The 21233-nt window shown below is 37.4% G+C and overlaps 1 protein-coding gene across 1 annotated transcript; it reads right to left on the reverse strand.

Annotated features, from left to right (window-relative positions):
- Positions 1-18404: 18404 nt before the first annotated feature.
- LOC121205005 (uncharacterized) lies at positions 18405-19412 on the reverse strand. The gene has a single exon (XM_041075936.1). The coding sequence runs from the start codon at positions 19410-19412 to the stop codon at positions 18405-18407; it is 1008 nt and encodes a 335-aa protein (XP_040931870.1).
- Positions 19413-21233: the final 1821 nt, after the last annotated feature.

The following is a 21233-nucleotide window of genomic DNA, read 5'->3' on the forward strand; positions in this document are numbered from 1 at the left end:
TACCCTTATCTGTTCTGATCAGGTAAATTTCGCGGTCAAAATTTTCTTTTAGGGGGTAGAGTTGTAATGCCCCAAAAATCTTAGTATTTATTTTTGTATGTTGTATGACACAACTGTGTACTTGTTGTTGTGGTTAAGTGTTCTGGGAAGTGCCTGAGAAGTCTTAGGTTCAATCCTTGGCTTGTGCAAAAATTTTGTTTCTTACTTGAATTTAACTTGTCTCTAGTCAGTAGGCTTCTTAAATAAATATGGGTAAAACATGACAGAAACGGCCTGCTGGTCTAAGGGATAGGTGGCGTGTGGTGTTTGCCTGAGGACTGGGGTTCGAGTCCTATGCGGCACAGAGGAGTGCTGTTGTACTGTAGGAGTGTTGTGGAGTGACTGAAATACTGAAGTGGTTGGGGGGAATTCAAATTGAGTAGTTGAGGGGAGGTGTGATTGGTTGGAGAGATTTGAGGAGGAATTTTAGGAGAGAATTAAGAGAGGAAAAAGTGGGATGTGAAGTGTAGTAGAGTTGTGTCGAAATGGATTAGTAGGCACAAAGGAATTTTCAGCTGAGTTTAGCTTTTCTCTCAAACTTTCATTTTTGTATGCTCGTTCCCTTTTGCGTTTTGGTTCTTTTCTGTCCCTTGGTGTCGAATTCTACCTCTATTGTTACCTTTGTTTCTTTTCATTAGGTTTTTCCATTTTACTCTTCTTGGGGCCGACTGTAGCAAAGACTCTTCAGGAGTTGACAAGTTTTTCTCTCAGTTTCCTTTCTTGACTGTACTACTCAATCTCTTTCCTCCCTCATTCGGTTTGTTGTTTGATCGAATATCCTCTCTTCCCTTCTCTGCTCTTTTTCCCTCTCTAATCGTTTCTCGCATCATCTCTTCTTCTTGTGTTCTTGCTGATTACATGTTTCTCTTCTTCTCTCTTTCTTAACACTTTCTTCTTGTCATCCATTCATCTTAGTACTTTGATCGTTTACTGCATCTCTCCCTTTTTATCTTGCTTTCGATTTTGGCAAGCATTCTTCGATAAATTGGGTTCGGGTGCATGGTTCTCCTCATTCTTTCTCCCTAGTGCTTATCTTTAGCAGAATATTGGTAAGTATGTTTTTGTTTCAATTCTGCCCCTTTCGGCTTCTCTCCTTCCTGAGCACTATTTCTTTTTCCTTCCTATCATTACCCCCTCTATTTACTGTTTCAATTCAATTTCTCTTCTGTCTTACTTCATTGCATCACCGAAGCATACTCTGTACTATCGTTATTTGGTAAGTTTGGTTCAGTCAAGATTATTTTGCAAACAAGTACAAGTTTAATAAAGAGATTATGACTTCCGTGTGGGTGGAGATCAAAGTTGATTGGTGCGCCTCCTAGGAACCAAGGGTGCGATTTTGATTGGCTTTCGGTAAGGATGAGTTTATTGTGCTTGATTGTAATTTCGTTAGATTCCATATGGTATATGGATTAAGTACTGATTAAAGGGCTTGTTGGTTGAATCCAGGTATAGGAGTCTTCGGAGCTCGGTTAAAACTTCAAAGCATGTCAGGTATGTAAACACTGCCCAAATCGTAAAATTGGAAAAAGCCAAAAAATGTGACCATTAACGCTACACGGGCGTGCGCTCTCTCGTGTGGTAATCTGAATGCATAAAACATGGGCGCTTGATCGTAAAGGCTACCATGAACGATATCATGGGCTTAGGCCGTTCTGGGCCATTTTGGGTCGAAATGGGCCGTGTGGGCCTCACAGCCTTGTGGGCCTTACATGGGTAAATCACACAGATGTGAGGAGAATATTGGACCAGGCTGTGTATCCCACACGGCGAAGGCCATTTTTGGGTTTCATGGGCCACACGGGTGTGTGGGCCCACATGGGCCACATTATGGGCCGTGGGCCAATTTTCACTGTTGGACTATTAAGGTTGCATGGGTCACCCGAGATGACTGTGGACCTACTGTTGGGTCGATAAGTATGCCTAGCCCCAAATTAAATAAATGACTATTATACCCCTATGAGGTAAAATGACTGTTATGCCCTTATGAGATGTATGATTGTATTCGAGCATGCCATTTCATATGTTTTGCATACATGAATGATATTATGATATGATGCATGAAATACTTCATGGGGATGGGTTTATTATGATTGGAGGAAGTGTACCGTACTGGCAGCTCTACTGCAAAAACAGTTTAATGCTGTAACTGGTGCTATTTTGGAGTGTAGAGGCTGGTTGGGTAGGATTTCTGATTGCATATTTGTACTGTTACTGTCACTGAGTTGGGCTAAGGCCTACACTGATACTGTTACTATAATGGGCTAAGGCCCTAACTGAAACTGAGCTGTTACTTATACGGGCTTAGGCCCTGACCGTATTTGCACTGTATGTTTGATTGTTTGTTTATTAATGGCTTACATGCTGATTTTTCATAAACTCACCCTTTTGTTCATCTGTACAGGTAATCCGCAGGCTTAGGCAGGTTGGTGCTGCGAGGGACTCGAAGGTGGCCACACAACTGCACATGCTTCCACATTTGACTTTTAAATTATAACTGTTTTAATCTGGGTATTTTTATGTAATAAGGCCTCTTCAAGTTTTTATTCTTTAATTTGGGATTTTATTATTTTAATTTATATCTGCTAGCAATAGGACACGAGGTTTCAAAAGATAAATGTTTTTTTTTCAAAACACCACGGTTACACAACATGATTTAAAAGCTTTCGCAGAAATAGTGTTTTAAAGTTAATAACAGTTTAATATGGTTAACATTTCGACAACAACACATTTTTGGAAAATAAATGACATGTTTTAAAAATTATCTTTAAGTACCACGACCAAGGTAAATAAGAAAAAGGTTTTTTTCGACGATATTTCTTTTTACAAAAAACACTTCAATGTGACATTGCTAGAATAGGTCATAACGTCTAGGCCGGATTTGGGGTGTTACATTATCATTTGTGATCATGCATCTGTTGTGGACACATCGTAACCCTTATGAGCATCCCGATATATTGCTCTTTGTGAGCTTCCTGATTAATGGCTCCCCGGAGCTTCTTGATAAGGCTTGCTTGAACTTCCTAACATACGGCTATCCGAAGTTTTCTGATTAATGGCTCTTTGGAGCTACCTGTTATTTGCTCGCATGAGCTTCCTGAATACTCTTATGAGCTTCCTGTTATACAACTCACATGAGCTTTCCATTGTATGGCTCGAGAGAGAGCTTCCCGAATATGTGCTCGTATGAGCATTTTTGAATATGAATTGATGAATTACAATTTTGTACACTTTGAGTGTACTACCTATGTATCCATCGATATTTCAAATAAATTCGACGGGTAAAGTTTCGACATGGGATAATCTAAACTTGAGACGAATTATTATAGAAATGTACATGATATATGGTTATATGATGTGGAAAGCATATGTATATGAAAATTTGTTACATGATGAGATCATTCTTTCTTCTTTATGTTCACATGAAGTACATGATTAACATGTTTGATGAGGCTGTGTTTAGGCTAATTTCCAAATTTCTATGGATGAATTTTGCATGTTTTTTTTAAATGTAAATGAATGGTAAGTAAATTTCCCATTATATGAACTTACTAAGCATTAAATGCTTACTCTATTTCATTTCCTTCATTTTTTTCTAAGCATTAAATGCTTACTCTATTTCATTTCCTTTGTTTTTTTACTAAGCATTAAATGCTTACTTTATTTCATTTCCTTTGTTTTATAGTACAGTGAAAAGTGCCACATCTTTACCAATCACAAGAGCTTGAAATATTTAATGACTCAGAAAGATCTGAATTTGTGATAACGAAGATGGCTTGAGTTGCTGAAAGACTATGAGTTGGTGATTGATTATCATCCGGGGAAAGCAAACTTAGTCGCAGATGCTTTGAGTAGAAAATCATTATTTTCTTTGAGAGCAATGAATACTCAGTTAACCTTGACTGATGATGGTTCAATTTTAGCAGAGTTAAAAGCTAAACCGATATTTCTTCAACAGATTTGTGAAGCTCAAAAGTGTGACAATGAGTTGCAAGCTAAAAGAGTGCAATATGAGTCAATTAGTGATTCAAACTATCATATCAAATCTGATGATTGTTTAATGTTCCGAGATAGAATTTGCGTACCAAAGAATTCTGAGCTCATTCAGAAAATTTTACATGAAGCACACAGTAGTTGTTTATCTATTCACCCGGGGAGTATTATAATATACAATGATTTGAAATAGTTGAATTGGTGGTCGGGCATGAAATGAGACATTTCAGAGTTTGTATCGAATGTTTAGTTTGTCAGCAAGTTAAAGCTGAACATCAAGAGCCTTTGGGACTGCTGCAACCAGTGTTAATACTGGAGTGGAAATATGATAGATTTACTATGGATTTCATATCGGGTTTGCCCTTGTCTCTGAGGAAAAAGGATGCTATTTGGGTTGTCGTTGATTGAGTGATGAAATTGGCGCATTTCATACCGGTACATATAGGCTATTCACTTGATAAATTGGCTGAGTTATACATTTTAGAGATCGTTAGATTGTATGGGGTACCAATTTCTATTTTTTCAGATAGAGATCCAAGGTTCATGTCGCGATTTTGGAAGAAATTGTTAGAAGCTCTGGATACGAGGTTGAATTTTAGTACTGCGTTTCATCTGCAAACTGATGGTCAGTCTGAGTCTCGAAGGTATGCTTCATTGTTGTGTTTTAGATTTTGAAGGCAATTGAGAAAAAAAATTATTGTTTGTTGAATTCGCATATAACAATAGTTTTCAATCGAGCAAAAAGATTGCACCATATGAAGCTTTGTATGGTTACAAATGCCGAACTCCATTGTATTAGAGCAAGCTTAGTGAGAAAAAGATTAACGGGGTTGATTTAATTAGAGAAACTGAAGAGAAAGTAAAAGTAATTCGCGACAGTTTGAAAGCAGCTTCAGATCGACAGAAATCATATGCGGATTTAAAAATGAAAAGACATTGCATTTCAGATCGGTGACAAAATATTTCTAAAAGTACCTCTGTGGAAGAAAATTCTTTGATTTGGTCGCAAAGGCAAACTGAGTCTGTGATTTATTAGGCCGTATAAGATCATTGAAAGAATAGGGCTAGTGGCATATCGACTAGCGTTACCGTCAGAATTAGAAAAGATCTACAATGTGTTTCATGTGTCAATGTTGCACCGATGTAGATTAGATCCATCACATGTAATATCCCCATTAAAAATTGAAATTCAACCTGATATGACATATAACGAAGAACAAATCAGAATTTTGGCTCGAGAAGTTAAAAAATTGAGAAATAAAAGCATATCTTTGGTGAAGGTTTATGGCAATGTCACGGAGTTGGAGAGGCTACGTGGGAACCCGAGGAAGCTATGAGAAAACAGTACCCTAACATCTTTTCTGGTAAGATATTCGGGGACAAAAATTCCTAAGGAGGGGAGTTGTAATAGCTCATTTTTGGTCAAACCAGAAAAGTGATTTCAGGACCACAAATCTGAAGTCAAAATAATTATTTTATTATTATTTTAATGTCTACAGCATGATAGAATAATTGTGTGAAAGTTTTGTTAAGAAATTTTATCGTTTGGATGCTTAATTGGATAAAAAGGACTAAATCACATAAAGTGCAAAATTAGAGTTCTATAAGCTAAAATAATTTAATAGCTATGAAATTAAATGTTTGAAGGGTTTATGTTGTAATTAGACCACTAATAGCATGAGTGGACAATTATGGACATAAATTAGATGATTTATAATGTTTTTATTAAAGGTTAAAAAGGTAATTTAGTGAAATAATAAGTAAATGAATAAAATAAAAAAAAGATATCATCTTGTCTTATTCATTTTCAATCGAAAGTAGCAAGAAGGAAACCATTAAAATAGCTTCAAAGTTCGGCTAGCTATCATCTATGCATGTAAGTTCAATTTTGTCCCGCTTTTAATGATTTCTATGTTTTTGAGATCATTGTAGCTTAATCTAGCTAGCCCAGGGACTAATTTGCAAAAATTTTAAAGGTTTAGGGTTTTTCCATTGATGAATGTTGATGTATTTTGATGTTTAATGGTGAAAATGCATGGTTGTTGTTAGATAAACAACATTTGTTAAGTGATTTTCAGTAAAATGTCCAATTAGGGATTAAATTGCGAAATGTGTAAATTTAGTGGTTAAATTATGAAATAAATGAAAAATATGGGCTGTTAGGGACCTAATTGATATTCAACTAGCATGGGTTTTAATTGAATTTCTTGAATTGGTGATTTTATGAAATAAGGACTAAATTGTAAAAATGTTGAAATTTAGGGGCAAAAGTGTAAAAGTGCCTTAATGTGTGCTTTTGGATTAAATTGAATAGTGAGATTTTTAAATAAGTTAATTTTGATTTTATTTAGATCAAGAAAGGCGAAATACAAATTTAGATAGGGGAAAGAATAAGGTTTCAGATTAATCGACTTAATTCGCCTTTTTTACATTCGAGGTAAGTTCGTATGCAATAAACATTTTTATATTTGTGTTTTAAACACTTTGATATTGCATAAATTGTGAAAACAACCTTGCAGACATATTCGACAATGAATCGACAAACGATAAATCTCAGTTGAAACTTAGGAATAGATTAGGATACGAATGACATGTCATTAAGTGTTACATTGTGATTGGGTGCTAGTCCGTACGTCCTACTAGTGGATGAGTTATCTGGCATGTGTTGCGAATTCTCGTCAGCTTGTGTGAGCAGCACCGTGTAGCTACGTCATGACTGTTAGCTTGTGTGAGCCGACCCATTATAGCTTGAGGGTGAGCATCATTGAGATAGCTTCGTTTATGCATTGGCACTTCGTGTATGAGATTCATTAAGATAGCTTGGGCTATGTATTGGAAATTAGGGTACGAGTTTCCCGAGTAGCCGATTTTATTCCAAATGGTTCAATGGGTATATCGAAGATATGAAATGGTAAGAAATAGATACGTATCAATATAGGTATGTACAGAAATTGTATATGAATTGAACATATGAAAGAATTGAGTTCATGGTTAAATAGGTGATTGAATATATGTTAATATTGTGGTTAAATATTTTGTAGTATTTTATATGCATATATTTGAACGGTATTTAAGTGGCGAGTTTTGCTTATTATTTTCATATGAGCTTACTAAGCTTTATAACTTACATTGTTTATTTTTTAGTGTTTTATAGTGAATTCAAAGCTAGCTAGGATTCGGGAATCATCGGAGATTGCATCACACTATCCAACTATCACTTTGGTACTTTTGAATCTATATGTACTTGGTTATATGGCATGTATAGGAGTTATAGTCATTTTGATATATAGTTTGGTAATGAATTTGGTCATTTGAAATGGCTTGTTAGTTTCTAAATTTTGGTTTTGTTTATAGCTATGGAGTTGGCTTCTTTTGATATAGTTGATCATGTATATATATATGTGCATATGGCTTGTGTGGTTGTGTTGGATGTTGGTTATATAATGCTTGTTAATAACAGATATACGGATAGCAAATGATTGAGTTATAAATATTGATATGCTAGTGAATCTAGGCAAATAATGCATATTTGGAATTGGTTATTTTGTTGTATTGTAAAAGTGAGTTATGGTATGAATTGGTATGAATTAAGCTTGATTGGAGTTGATTTAAATGCCCAGTTATGCCATGTTTTGTGTCATTTGGGTTGATGTAGGTATATGCAAATTTGGGTGGCAATTGGCTTGGTAAATAGCCTATTTTTGTCCACACAGGTAGAGACATGGGCGTTGTCTCAATAGTGTGTAACACAAGGCCAAGTTACACGGCTGTGTGTTCCTTGATGTTGAAATAGAAATCAAGTCAGTATGCTCCACACGGCCTAGCACATGGGCGTGTGACTTGGTCGTGTGGCATAAGTTAGAATACCCTACAGGTTTAACACGGCCAAGCACACAATCTAGGACACGGGCTTATGTGGCTATTTCTAGGGCACACGGGATAGTCACACGGGCGTATGTGTTGGCCGTGTGACCCAAGTCAAAGAGTTACACGGGGTTGGACATGGGTTGGGACACGTCCATGTGATCCCATTTCGAATGTCCACACGGCTTGTGACACAGGTGTATGTCCCTTATATTTTTCAAAATTTTCTAAGTTTCCCTGAAATTTCATAAGTTATCAGTTTAGTCCCGAACCACTCGGAATGCATGTTTTGGGCCTCGTAGGCTCGTAATAGGGACAATATGATTGATGTTGAATGATGACTACATGGTATTGGAATATGTATGTGAAATGTATGTTTATTTGTTTATAAGCCCAGTAATGTTCCGTAACCCTATTCTGACGTTGAATACGGGTGACGGGTGTTACAAGCTTATATACCAAATTAACCTCTAAAGTATATTCGTTTTTCTATTATGACACTTAACATTTTTTTTCCAAAATAAATACTAATTTTTTTTTCAGAAAGTAAGTATTGAACTTTCGTTGAACCTAAAAAAAGTATTTAAACTTTTTCTTTTTCAAATACAATTTAACTTTTGACTAAAAACGTTAGTTGATGATTAGATTATGACACACTCACGATATGGGTGAAATCTTTATGTAATAAATTTATAAAAAAATGATATAAAAAATCAAATGGGGCTTTATTTAAAATGATACATACAGTTAAGTGTTAAGCTCAAATTACATCAAGATGGAGGTCAATTGATATTTAAAATTTTTAGAATATGAAGGCACAAAACAAAGACACGAGAATTTTAAAGTGGTTCGACCTTTATAATTTACCTTCACAACCTTAACTTTCCACAGCTAAGGATTTTCCCCAATCCATTAATTGGTATCTTCCAAGGACAAGGTATAACCTTTACAAAACACTATCATTTAATAAGTTAAAATTGAGCCACTTCTCCTTAAGGAGAAAACCTTAAGTGATCCCTCACAAATTGATAAATGAAATGGGAATGAATACAAGACCTCTCAAAGGTAAATTACAATGATTAGCTCCAAAAAATACAATCAAACACTTAAAAGAAAGAATAACAAATATGTCACATCATCGAATCGGTCTACTAGTATCGGGGTTAAAGAACCAAGAATCCAATCCAGATTTTAGAATTAGGTTCGAAATGATTAAAACAAATATTAGAATAATAATTAAATCTAAAATTAAGGTTAGGAAATTAGAATTAACCATTCAGGAAATAATTACCTTAAAATGAATTTCAAAAATAAAATCAGATCTAAAAATAGTTAAGAAGATGTGTTTTAAAAAAAGGACTAATTTGAAAAAGGGAGAAAACTACGAGTTTTTAAAAGGTAATTTCCCCTAAATTTAAAAATCAATTTTCCCCTTGCCTATTTAAACCCCCAATCCCATTTTTTCCTCTTATCTCATCATCCATTTGAAATTTCTCTCAAATCCAAATCAGAGCTTTTCCTCTCAAATTAACAAAACCTAAATGATTTTCTTACCTTCCAAACACCAAATCATCTTTTAATTTTAAAGAAAAATCATGTTTTCATCATCCATTTATTCATTTCTCTTCAAAAAATTTTCATCAAATTAGATCTACAATTCATCGTTCTTCTTCAATTGAGGTAAATTTTTTATTTCTAATTATCAAACTAAGCTTGTTGTTTTTACAATTCGAGATTTAATTAACTATATTGAGAATTACATTGATCTAAAGTTTTGAATTAAAATTTAGCTCAAAAATGGTGAAATCTGAAACACTAAGTTAAAGCACAAGTTTTAAACTATTTTCAACTTTTTTTGGACTAATTAGAAGGTTTGTAAACTCAATTTTATAGATCGTTAAAGAACTTTGAAGAATTGAGAGTTTTCCCTTTTTTAATGTTCATGCATGATCAATTTTTTCAAAAAAGTAAGATTAGAGGAATTAGGTGATTTTGATAGCTTAGATATGTTAAAATATGATGTTTAGGATGTTTAGAAACATATTTATGGATTAAAAATGAAATTGACTAAAGAAAACAAAGATTTCAATTAACTATTTAAGTTTTCAATTTAAGAAGGGAGATGAGTGATTTGGATTGTTGTTGTTGTTTGAATGTTTTCAAGGTTGTTAATGATTAGTATATATTGTGGTTAATGTGTTTGCAAAGTTTTAGATCCTTCGGGAGCCTCTTCGAGTAAAGCTAAAGGCAAGGAAAAGCTTGTTTAAGCTTTCAGCATTCAAGCGAAAGCTAAATCGGTGAGTGATCTGTATGCTGCATGTAAGCATGATTCTCCATGTCAATCGGGAGCTTAAGTTAGCCTAATCACTTAGCCTAAGTTCCAAGTGTAAGTGCTCTTACTTGAAATTATGATATTTTTTAAATAATGTTTAAGTGTGATGAGAGGTACTTATTGTAACACCCCTAACCTATATCCATCGTCAGAATAGGGTTACGAGGTATTACCAAAAAAATCACATAAATATTACATACTTTAAACATTCATGGTTATAATTATGAAAACATAATCATATGCATAGAAATGGTTTGGGACTAAACCGATAACATTTGCTAACTTTGTGAAACTTATAAAATTTTCAAACATTCTAGGATCACACGCCTGTGTGAACATGCCGTGTGTCTCACACGGTCACCAGACACGCTTGTGCCGCAGACCGTGTGAAAACAGGGCATACATTCTAACTTGCACCCTACGGCTGAGGACACACCCGTGTGCCATGGCCGTGGGAAATTTGGAGAGGTTACTAACTTAGGTCACATGGCAGGCCATATGCCTATGTGCCAGCCCGTGTATCACACACGGCCAATAGACACACCCGTGTGTCTAGACTATGTCAAACCTGTAGGGTATTCTGACTTAAAATCGAAGGGCTGCCTCAGGGGACACAGGGCCATGTAGCATGACCATGTGTCGCACACGGCTGAGACACACACCCGTGTCTCTTCCTGTGTAGACAAAAATAGGCTATTTGCATAACCATTTTACCACCCTATTTCACAAGTATACACAAGTATAAATTGCATCAATAATTCAACTGAATTGGTAGCCACTTCATAACAATTCATACACATATCATGCCATTTCATCTTCAACCATTTTACTACTCAATTCAATACCAGTTGTACATTTAAACACATACTAACTAGCATGATTCATTCCCTATTACTTACCTATTCAATCATATACCAAAGTACATATTATACTCCTCAATACAACCTATTTCAATATCTGTTTTTACTACCATCAATCACACGAAATGTAACACCCCAAACCTGGCCCAGACGTTACGGCTGAATTTAGTATGTCACATGGAGATGTTTAAAAAAAACATGTGTTTATCTAAATTTCTTTGTTTAGAGTTTAGCAAAAATCTGTTCTTGTTTTAAGTTAAAGTGAATGGAAGCTGTGCACCAGGTAGGAAGCCAGAAAAGAGGAGGTGAGTCTGATAGGACCGCTTAAGTACCAAGCTCTTCCCGGATCCAATCCTAGACATGCACACATCCATTGCCACACTTTAAGCAGGTTACGTGTCTACGAACATTAAAACAAGTTTAAGTCTGCTTAAAATATTTATTTTCTTGGAAAAACATTTACTTTGTGGAAACTTTGTGCGTCATCGTGATCTTTAAAAAAACAAGTAGTTTTTATAAAACGAACCCTTGTGCTAACCAGTTTAATAATCCCTAAAATAAAATTAATTAAAAAGAGCGGCCTTATTACAACTTTAAGCATAATAAAAATAATCCAAATTAAATGCTAAACTTATTAAATCCGACAATCAATCTTCATGGCCACTCTGAATCCTGTCCAGCTCCAAGTCCACCGACTAGGGCTCACTTGCAAGGATGGAAGAGGAAGGGGTGAGTTTGGGAAACTCAGTGCATACAGAAACCCATCCAAAGCCCAAATCAGCTCAAGCCCATTGGGCTTAAGCCCTATTCAGATAACAGTACACAGCGGACCGAAGCCCTTTTCAGAATACAGTAGCAAGGCCTTAGCCCCTTTTTACATAACAGTGTGGCTCGTAGGCCCAGTTCAGTAACATAGGTAACAATAGTAGTAATGCATGCAAACCCGTCTGGGGAGACTACTCAACCCACCAACCGCTACACTGCCCCCGTACCAGCCCTAGACTCCATGTGGGGAATATCTCAACCCACCCAGCCCTACACTCTACAGTTGCAGCAACGCTGCTCAAATATCAGTAAGTTGAGGCAAAGCCTCCAGTACGTGGATGAACCACTTTCAGTACTTCCTCCATCCATACCCCAATCCCATGCAATAGATATTAATAAAAGCATATCATGTAAAATACAGTATTAATCAATCATGCAATTTAGCCAATTTAAACCCTAGGGGTATATCGATAATTTTGCTCTTTAGGGGTAATTTTCGTAACTTAGCGACTACACAAGCTACTTCAGTAATTTTCAGCAGTTTTATGCAATTTGGTTCCACCATCTAACTAACAGGCTAATTTGCCCATCTCTTACCCATATTGGTCCGTAAGCCTATTGGGCCCAGTTTTGGCCCATCGAGGCCCTCTTTTTCCGAAGTACGTTAAGACATTACACAAACTTACTTACCACCTTGCGGTGCTAGATCTAACAATTACTCTACGTCTTGAGAGAATTCGCATACTCACAAGCCCATGAAATGCCGAAATTTCGGCATTTCGGCTTTTTCCGAATTGAACTAAGAAAGGGTGTTCGGTACAACCTGATTTGCGACGAATGCTGCTGAGATCTCTTCCGATGTCCTACAATTGATTAGCACAGTTTTTATTTACAAACCATAATCACTAAACCCCAAAACTTACTCATCCATGCTCAAAGCATGTCCCTAAAAGCCTTTGAAACCTTACCTTTTGCCAAAATCGATAGCTAGCTCCGAATCCGATTGCTCCAACAACCCACGCCTTCAATCCAACACTTAAGAAGACACTAATCATTGACAGAAAACGTCAGTTAAAAACCCTTAGAGCCACATGCCCAAATCGACAGCCTCCCTAGATTTTAGGGTCTTCGGCTTTTCCTAACTTTGTAAAATAGGACCAGATCTGAGATGATGAACACTTACCCCTTACTCCTTTTTGATCTCCACGCAATCTGGTGCAGATTTATCTTTCAAACAACGGTAGAACTCGACTCCCAAAGTTTTGAAGTTTCGGCTATAAGCCCCCAAATCTATGGTTTTTCGGCTTTTGGGTGATGAAGGAGATTACAATGTGGGGCTATAACCTTGATGTAGAATTGCCGACAGGTATCTAGGGTTTAGAAAAGATGATTGTCATTTATTAGGCACAAAAATATCGAAGGATTTGGCTTGGAAGAAATCGGCACAACTAATGTATTTTTCGAGGTTTCAGCTTTTGTGGTTTTGGCACAAGTGTTGATGAACAACAGAATTGATGAATGGTTTTTAAGAAGAAAAACAGAAAAAGAAGAATAGGGGAAGTGGTAGTTTCGGCTAGAGAGGAAGAAGAGAGAAAAGAAAAAACCTTGTGATATCAGAGCAGAAAGAACGGCACCACTCAATACCCTAGGTGCCGAAATTCTAACCTCATAACCCTCTGCCAATTTTTCCCTCTTCAAATCCCAAAATTCGGCCAACTCCTAGCCTCTCTCCCAATCCCTTAAATCTCTCCCCTTATCACCCCTTAATCCAAGCATTTAGACTGATTCAAACTCTCCTCTAGCAGAATCCACCTGGACTCCAACACTTACCCCTCCAGCACTTAAAAATAAATGCATCTATTTGTCAACACAGGGAATCGATCCCATGCTTTCCCCAATGCTCCACACGCCACCTTTTTAGGAGCCTAGTGGCGTCACCCTTGCCACTTTACTAAGGCTATTTTTGTGATGCAATTTACCCATAACTCTATACAAGGGCCACCTAGCCAGAACCCCTAACTCCTAAGTCCAAAATTCAAAAATTCAACCGGGTTTTGGCCAACACATGGGCCTTCTACAAGCCCATTTACCTACTCAAAATATTAATTTCACATCCAAATACAAAATTTTTAAAATCTTTACAAAATATTGAAAACCGCGAATAAATCCGAAAATCAGGATGTTACACGAAAAGCTTGACTCATAAATCATCTATTAACCATTCATTTATTAAGTAAGCTATAAAGCTTAGTAAGCTCGTATGGTCATCTTGAACCATCATCTTGAACCATATACTCAACATATACCAAATAGCCAAATTATCATCTTGAACCATCACCAACCACACCAAATTATGCCATTACACAAGGCAAATTACACATCAAACATAAGTCACTAATAAGCCATATAAAATGGCCAAATACATCACCAAAAACTTTATAAAAAAGACTCAAGCCTATACATGCCATATAACCAAGTCACAAGTGTATAAATATCAAAGTCAAAAACTGGATAGTGTGATGCAATCTCCGTCGACTTCCAACCCGAGCGAATGTTTGAAACGCTATAAAACATATAAAAATAACACAAAGTAAGCTATAAAGCTTAGTAAGCTCATATGGTAATAAACTTATATTATTAAATAACTGTATTTAAAACCATTATTCAAAACATGATATAATTCATATGATTGCACCATTCTATCTCGAATTCATGCACATAGTTAATCAAGATTTTCATGAGTTTATTCATTCAAAACACATATGGTTTGAATACTTCTTATCAATTCATTCACATCTTCATATGCATAAGCAATTATATGTCTAAACTTTATTCATTCAATTACCATCACCTTTTCTTTAGCCAAGTGAATTATATGAAATATCATCAAATAACGGTATTTCACACACTATGTGCCATATATATATTAGTTAAAACAAATATAACTCATATCTCACATATCATTCAATTCATACCTCATTATAGCCAAATAAACACATTTTTGGCATGGAACATACTTATACATAAATCTTTCTCATTTCATATACATGATACACTAAAAACTTACCAAATTACCTTCATTTGATTCTCATATAAGTTCTGTATGAACCTGTATCACTTAATTCAATTGTACTTTCCTTCTCATCTTGACTATGCCCGTTGAAGCATTCAAAATCATTAATTATGCTCGAAAATCACATAAAGCTCATACAATGCCATATCCCAAATATGGTCTTACATGTTATCACATATCGAAGCCACTGTCCCAAACAGGGTCTTACTATAACACCCAAAACCCGACCTAGACGTTATGACTAAATCTAGCGTGTCACATTAAAATGCTTTTTCTAAAAACTTTGTCTTATTAATAATCTCGCTTGAAAGAGAAAAGCTCCTTTGTTTAATTCTAAAGTCAACTTAATTATTTATTAACCATTTTAAACCAGCCTTACTTTTAAAAACATGTTTGTTTTGAAGCATTTCAACAATGTTACGAAAACATGATGTTATGAAAACATATACCATTTTGGAAAACCGCTCTATACTTTTAACAGAAATAAATCATAATAGTTAAAAACCCCCAAATTAAAAGCTAGAAAATTAGAGAAAATGCCTTTTTACATAAAAAACCCAAAGAGAAAGTAATTTAAGTAATGTAAAAGAAAATACAAATATTTAAAGCTGTTTGTAGTGTGGCCACCTCCGAGTCCTCCCATACGTCGAACCGCCTACTGAGGATTACCTGAAAAATTTAAAAGAGGGGGTGAGTTTAGGAAAACTCAGTGTGTACAACCCTCATCGATCATATAGCATGCTTCACATCAATTTGGGCCTAAGCCCATTACAATAACGGTGGCACTTGGGCCTTAGACCATAGTAGTCTCAGTTGCGCCTGAGCCCATGTCACAATCAGAATCAGACTATGCAATGCACAAATACCCAACCAACCCTGCACTCCGTATCCCATCCAACCCTACACTTGTGTGGGTGGATCCACGGTCATCAAGTGACCAAGCGACCCTAAAAAATCATATACTTCCTCCGAATCAATGATCCCATCCCCCATGCAGCATAATATCACATGAATGCAAACATATCATAAATGGCATACAATAACAATTATATAACATGTAGGGGCATTTTAGTCATTTTTCTTTCGGGGCATAACGATCATTTTGTAGATCGAGATCTAAGTACACTTACTGATCCATCAGAAGGTTCACAGTCGTCTTGCGTGACCCGTGCAACCTTTAGCAGACAATCAGAGTGATTGGGCCCAAAGCCCATTTAAGCAGGCCCATAGGCCCACATGACCCATTGGCCCACCAAGCCCGATTTTGATCCAAGCCATGTGAGTGACACGATCGGTCCAACGTTTTCCCACCTATTGGTGAGTTTTACACATATAGGGTATTTGGGCCCATTGGGCCTATACGGCCCAACTCGGCCCAATATGGCCCATTTACAGCCACAGCCTATGAGTTCGCTCATAGTGGCCTCTACCATCGCATCAGATTTACCACACGTGCGTTCGCACGCTCGTTTAGCAACCGTTACCCTTCTTTCGGCTTTTTGGCATTTCGGGATTTGCTGTTCTACAGTCTATTCAGTGTGTGAATACACACTTGTTATGGAGTTGCAACCGAACCATTTCTGAATCGAGAATCTATGATCAACCACAACCCCTCACCATCAATCATATTTACGGTTAATCTTAAAACCAAAGCATCGCAGAAACTTTAACCAAATCATCACTACTTACCATATGAACTATTGTAGAGCCCCTCTTGCTCCTAAAATCCACATATCTTCCCAAAGCTTCAACCTTCACATGAAATAGTCAACCAATTCATCAAACTCCATAATCCCACATAACTGTGTCTAGGATTTAAAGTACTTTCCAACAAAGAAGGTACCACTTGTAGGGATAGAGTAATTGGCTTAGCACATTGATTACCGAAGTCGAGTCCTTAGCAACAATCGCACGGAAAAGGAGTTAAAAAGGTGTTAGATGATTACCACCAGAAGGTAGGAAAGAGAGAAAGTAATCATTCAACCTAAGAGATACCAAATTTTGAACCTTTGAGAATAAACCAAATCAGATTTGGCTAGGGGAAACACACTGCAGAACACTTACCCAAAAGCTAAGGAATTTCGGCAGCACTTCAGCAAGATTTAGCCAAAAGAAAGATAGGAAGACAAGGGAGAAAATAATTTGTCTTTTACAATTTTAGGTACCCAAAGACAGAGGGTATTCGGTTTGGAGAACAGAGAAGAAGAAGTTCTAATAATTAGGGTATTCAGCCAACAATGAAAAAGGGAGAATGATTTGGCTTGACAAAGAATAGTGAAAGGAGGAATAAAATCGAAAAAAGGAGTATTCGACTTTTGAGAAGAGGAGACAAAGAAGAAGAAAAGATGAAGAGTAAAATTTCACTTAGGTATTCGGCCAAAGAAAATAACCAAGAGGCTAAGAGGTTTTCAGGAGTCTTCGATTAGAGCCAAAACAAAAAAAAAGAAGTATAATTGCCAACCCGATGTATTGAGACGAAAATAACCTATGATTAGCTAACACCAAAATGACACCCCAAAAGCCTATAGCAGAATTTTCATGACCAAAACACTTTACAAATTCATTCAGCCTTCAACACATTAAACACCTCCCCGACACCTACACAACCAAAACATTAAGTGCTAGAGTTCAAACTCGGCAAGACTCTCTTCCAAATTCAAATCTTCCTCGATTTTCTCCTTAAATTTCTCCCATCCATCTCTTCAAATTCAGCTAACAACAACCCCAACCAAATCTATTCAAACCCTTGGTGTTTCGGTCAAACACAACTTCCTCTCAAAGCCACCGAATAAAATAATCCTTACTTGCACAAGCAGGGATTCGAACCTCAGACCACTAGCATATACAACACGCCACTTAGCACTAGATCAGTAGGCTTTTTTTTGTATAACACTTTACTAAATTTTATTTATAACCCTACTGACCAAAGATAGGGGTTTTATCCTTCAAAACCAAAATTTTGTGGAAGCTAGGAATTAAACTCATGACTTTCCAGACACTTCTAAAGCACACAACCACTAAGCCAAACACTCCATTGTGCCACTTTCTTGCACAATTAAATATTTATGTGCAGTCTCCTAACTACACCTCTGCTCAAAACCTACTACTTCTAGGCCCAAATTTGAAGCGTTAGAGCTCTACCCCCTTAAAGAAATTTCGTCCTCGAAATTTCCAACTACCCAATAGTTGTACCACTCAGGTTACACCACTACGCTTCTGCTACGTACTCTAGTTCTAATTTCAAAATAGATAAATAGCACTATTAATAAAGTACGTACCAGTATTCACATCTGGAGCATCTTCGTCCTCTTGGCGGCGTGCTGCATAGACCAAAGTTGGCTGCCTCCCTTCAGTATGATCAGCACCTCTTTCTGGTGCTCCACGATCCAACCTGTTTCCACCCCTAGCCTGACATGGCCTTTAAGTGGCTACTGCCCACCCTCGGTGGCTGTACATTACCTCTACCAAAGACTTGCCTCTAATCCGGTCTTTTGGGACACTCTCTAAGACGATGCTCCATGGAACCACAACTCAGACAGGCTCCTGTTCTCCTCCAGCACTCTCTTGCATGACTTTTTCCACAAATATCGCAAGGTGATAACCCAATAGTAGCAACAGGGGGCCCCGTTCTGACCGGCCCATCCACTCTGGCCCTTCTATTAGGCCTCTGATCGTAATTGAAGGGCTCAAAATCCCTTTTATTTCTGCCCCTTTCTCTTTTCCGGTTTAGGTGCTCAGTGCGCTTTACATCCCCAGCGATTTTTTCCTTCTCTACCAATGCTGCGAAATCCTGCTCCCTTTCAGGAGCAATCAATATCTGAAGACTATCTCTGAGGCCGTCTTGGAACCGAACACAACGTTCATAATCTTTTTCCACTATTCCTTTAGCATACCAACTGAGTCGTAAGAACTCTGCCTCGTACTCCGCCACAGATCGGTCTCCCTGAGTCAAGTTCAAGAATTCCTTCCTCCGGGCATCCACGTAGCTTGCGCCCACGTATTTCACTTGAAACACTAATTTGAATAACTCCCAAGTTATCCAGTCAGGCTGAGTGCCCTCTTTCACAGTAAGCCACCACTGGTAAGCTTCCTCTCGCAGCAGCGACACTGCTTCTTTCAGGTTTTGCTCGAAAGTGCAATCCAGGTCGTCCATTATCCTTTCAGTGGCCTCCAACCAATATTTGAAAACATTCGGTGCTACTCCTGTGATACCCTTGAAGATCTCGGCTCCATTCAACCGGAGTCTCTTAGAAATTGACCCTCCGCTCCCAATACCAATGCCGGGCCCAGCGACCCTTTCTAGAATCCTTAACATTGCTTGGGACAATGCATCGTCCCCAGTTACTCGATCATACAACCCTGTCTCGGGTATTGGTAAAGTCAGTGCTTCTCTCGCCTCCACGTTGGGCATCTGATTTGATGCTGATCCAAACCTAGCACTTCCACGGCCTCTGCCGCGGCCTCTTGCACACCTTCTAGTGCTCATTGTCACTTCGTGTATAATCCGGTTAAGAAATTTTATGCAATCTAGCTCAGAGTTTCAGTAATTAAGCAGATGTTTTATGACAGTAGTAGTTAAGAGTTGTTTTCACAATCGTAGGCTCGCTACAGTTTTAGCTTCCTATAGTTTTCCAGTTTACTCTAGCTAAAGAGTCTCAATATAGTCTATCATCTAAAGTAAGCCGAGTAACTATCTATAGTATAATAGTTTAAAATATATTTCAGTATCAAGAGAACTTACTTGGTTTGACACCGAAGACTCGGTGAATCATACAATAAAAATCCTTTAAAATGCTTCGGAATCGTTTGTAAATAACATTAAAATCCAAAAAATAAGGCCCATTTCCCAACTGAGTTTTGCAACTTGACTCTGATACCACTAAATATAACACCCCAAACCCGGCCTAGACGTTATGACCGAATCTGGCATGTCACATTAAAATGCTTTTTCAAAAAACTTTGTCTCATTAATAAATCTCGCTTGAAAGAGAAAAGCCACTTTTCTTAATTCTAAAGTCAACTTAACTATTTCTTAACCATTTTAAACCAGCCTTACTTTCAAAAACATATTTGTTGTGGAAGCATTTCAACAATGTTGCGAAAACATGAAGTTATGAAAACATATATCATTTTGGAAAACCGCGCTATACTTTTAACACAAATAAATCATAATAGTAAAAAACCCCCAAATTAAAAGCTAGAAAATTAGAGAAAAGGCCTTATTACATCGAAAACCCAAAGAGAAAGTAATTTAGGTAATGAAAAAGAAATACGAATATTTAAAGTTGTTCGTAGTATGGCCACCTCCGAGTCCTCCCATACGTCGAATCGCCTACTGAGGATTACCTGAAAATTTCAAAAGAGGGGGTGAGTTTAGGAAAACTTAGTGTGTACAACCCTCATCGATCATATAGCATGCTTCATATCAATTTGGGCCTAAGCCCATTACAATAATGGTGGCATTTGGTGCCTGAGACCATAGTAGCCTCAATTGGGCCTGAGCCCATGTCACAAAATAAAATCAGATTATGAAATACACAAATACCCAACCAACCTTGCACTTCGTATCCCGTCCAACCCTACACTCGTATGGGGATTTAATCGACCCACCCATCCCTACACTCCTGATGCAGCACCGGTTGCGGCACTAACCAATTTCGCAGTAGAGCTGCTAATCACATAATTGCTTTAAGTTGTCAGTGGATCCACAGTCGTCAAGCGACCAAGTGACCCTAACAAATCATATACTTCCTCCAAATCAATGATCCCTTCCCTCATGTAGCATAATATCACATGAATGAAAACATATCATAAATGGCATACAATAACAATCATATAACATGTAGGGGCATTTTAGTCATTTTGCCCTTTGAGGCATAACAGTCATTTTGTAAATCAGGATCTAAGTACACTTACTGACCCATCAGAAGGTTTACATTCGTCTTGCATGACTCGTGCAACCGTTAGCAAACAAACAGAGCGATTGGGCCCAAAGCCCATTTAAGCAGCCCATAGGCCCACACAACCCATTCGCCCACCAAGCTCGATTTCGATCCAAGCCATGTGAGTGACACGATCGGTCCAACGTTTTCCCACCTATTGGTGAGCTTTACACATCAGGGCCTATAGGCCCATTGGGCCTATATAGCCCAACCTGGCCTATTTACAGCCACAGCCTAAGAGTTCACTCATGGTGGCCTCTACCATCGCATCAGATTTGCCAAACGTGCGTTCGCGTGCTCGTGTAGTAACCGCTTCTGTTCTTTTGACTTTTCAGCATTTCAGGATTTGCTATTCTATACTCTAT

The sequence above is a fragment of the Gossypium hirsutum genome, chromosome A08, assembly GCF_007990345.1.
Source record: "Gossypium hirsutum isolate 1008001.06 chromosome A08, Gossypium_hirsutum_v2.1, whole genome shotgun sequence".
In the NCBI taxonomy this organism is placed as follows: Eukaryota; Viridiplantae; Streptophyta; class Magnoliopsida; order Malvales; family Malvaceae; genus Gossypium; species Gossypium hirsutum.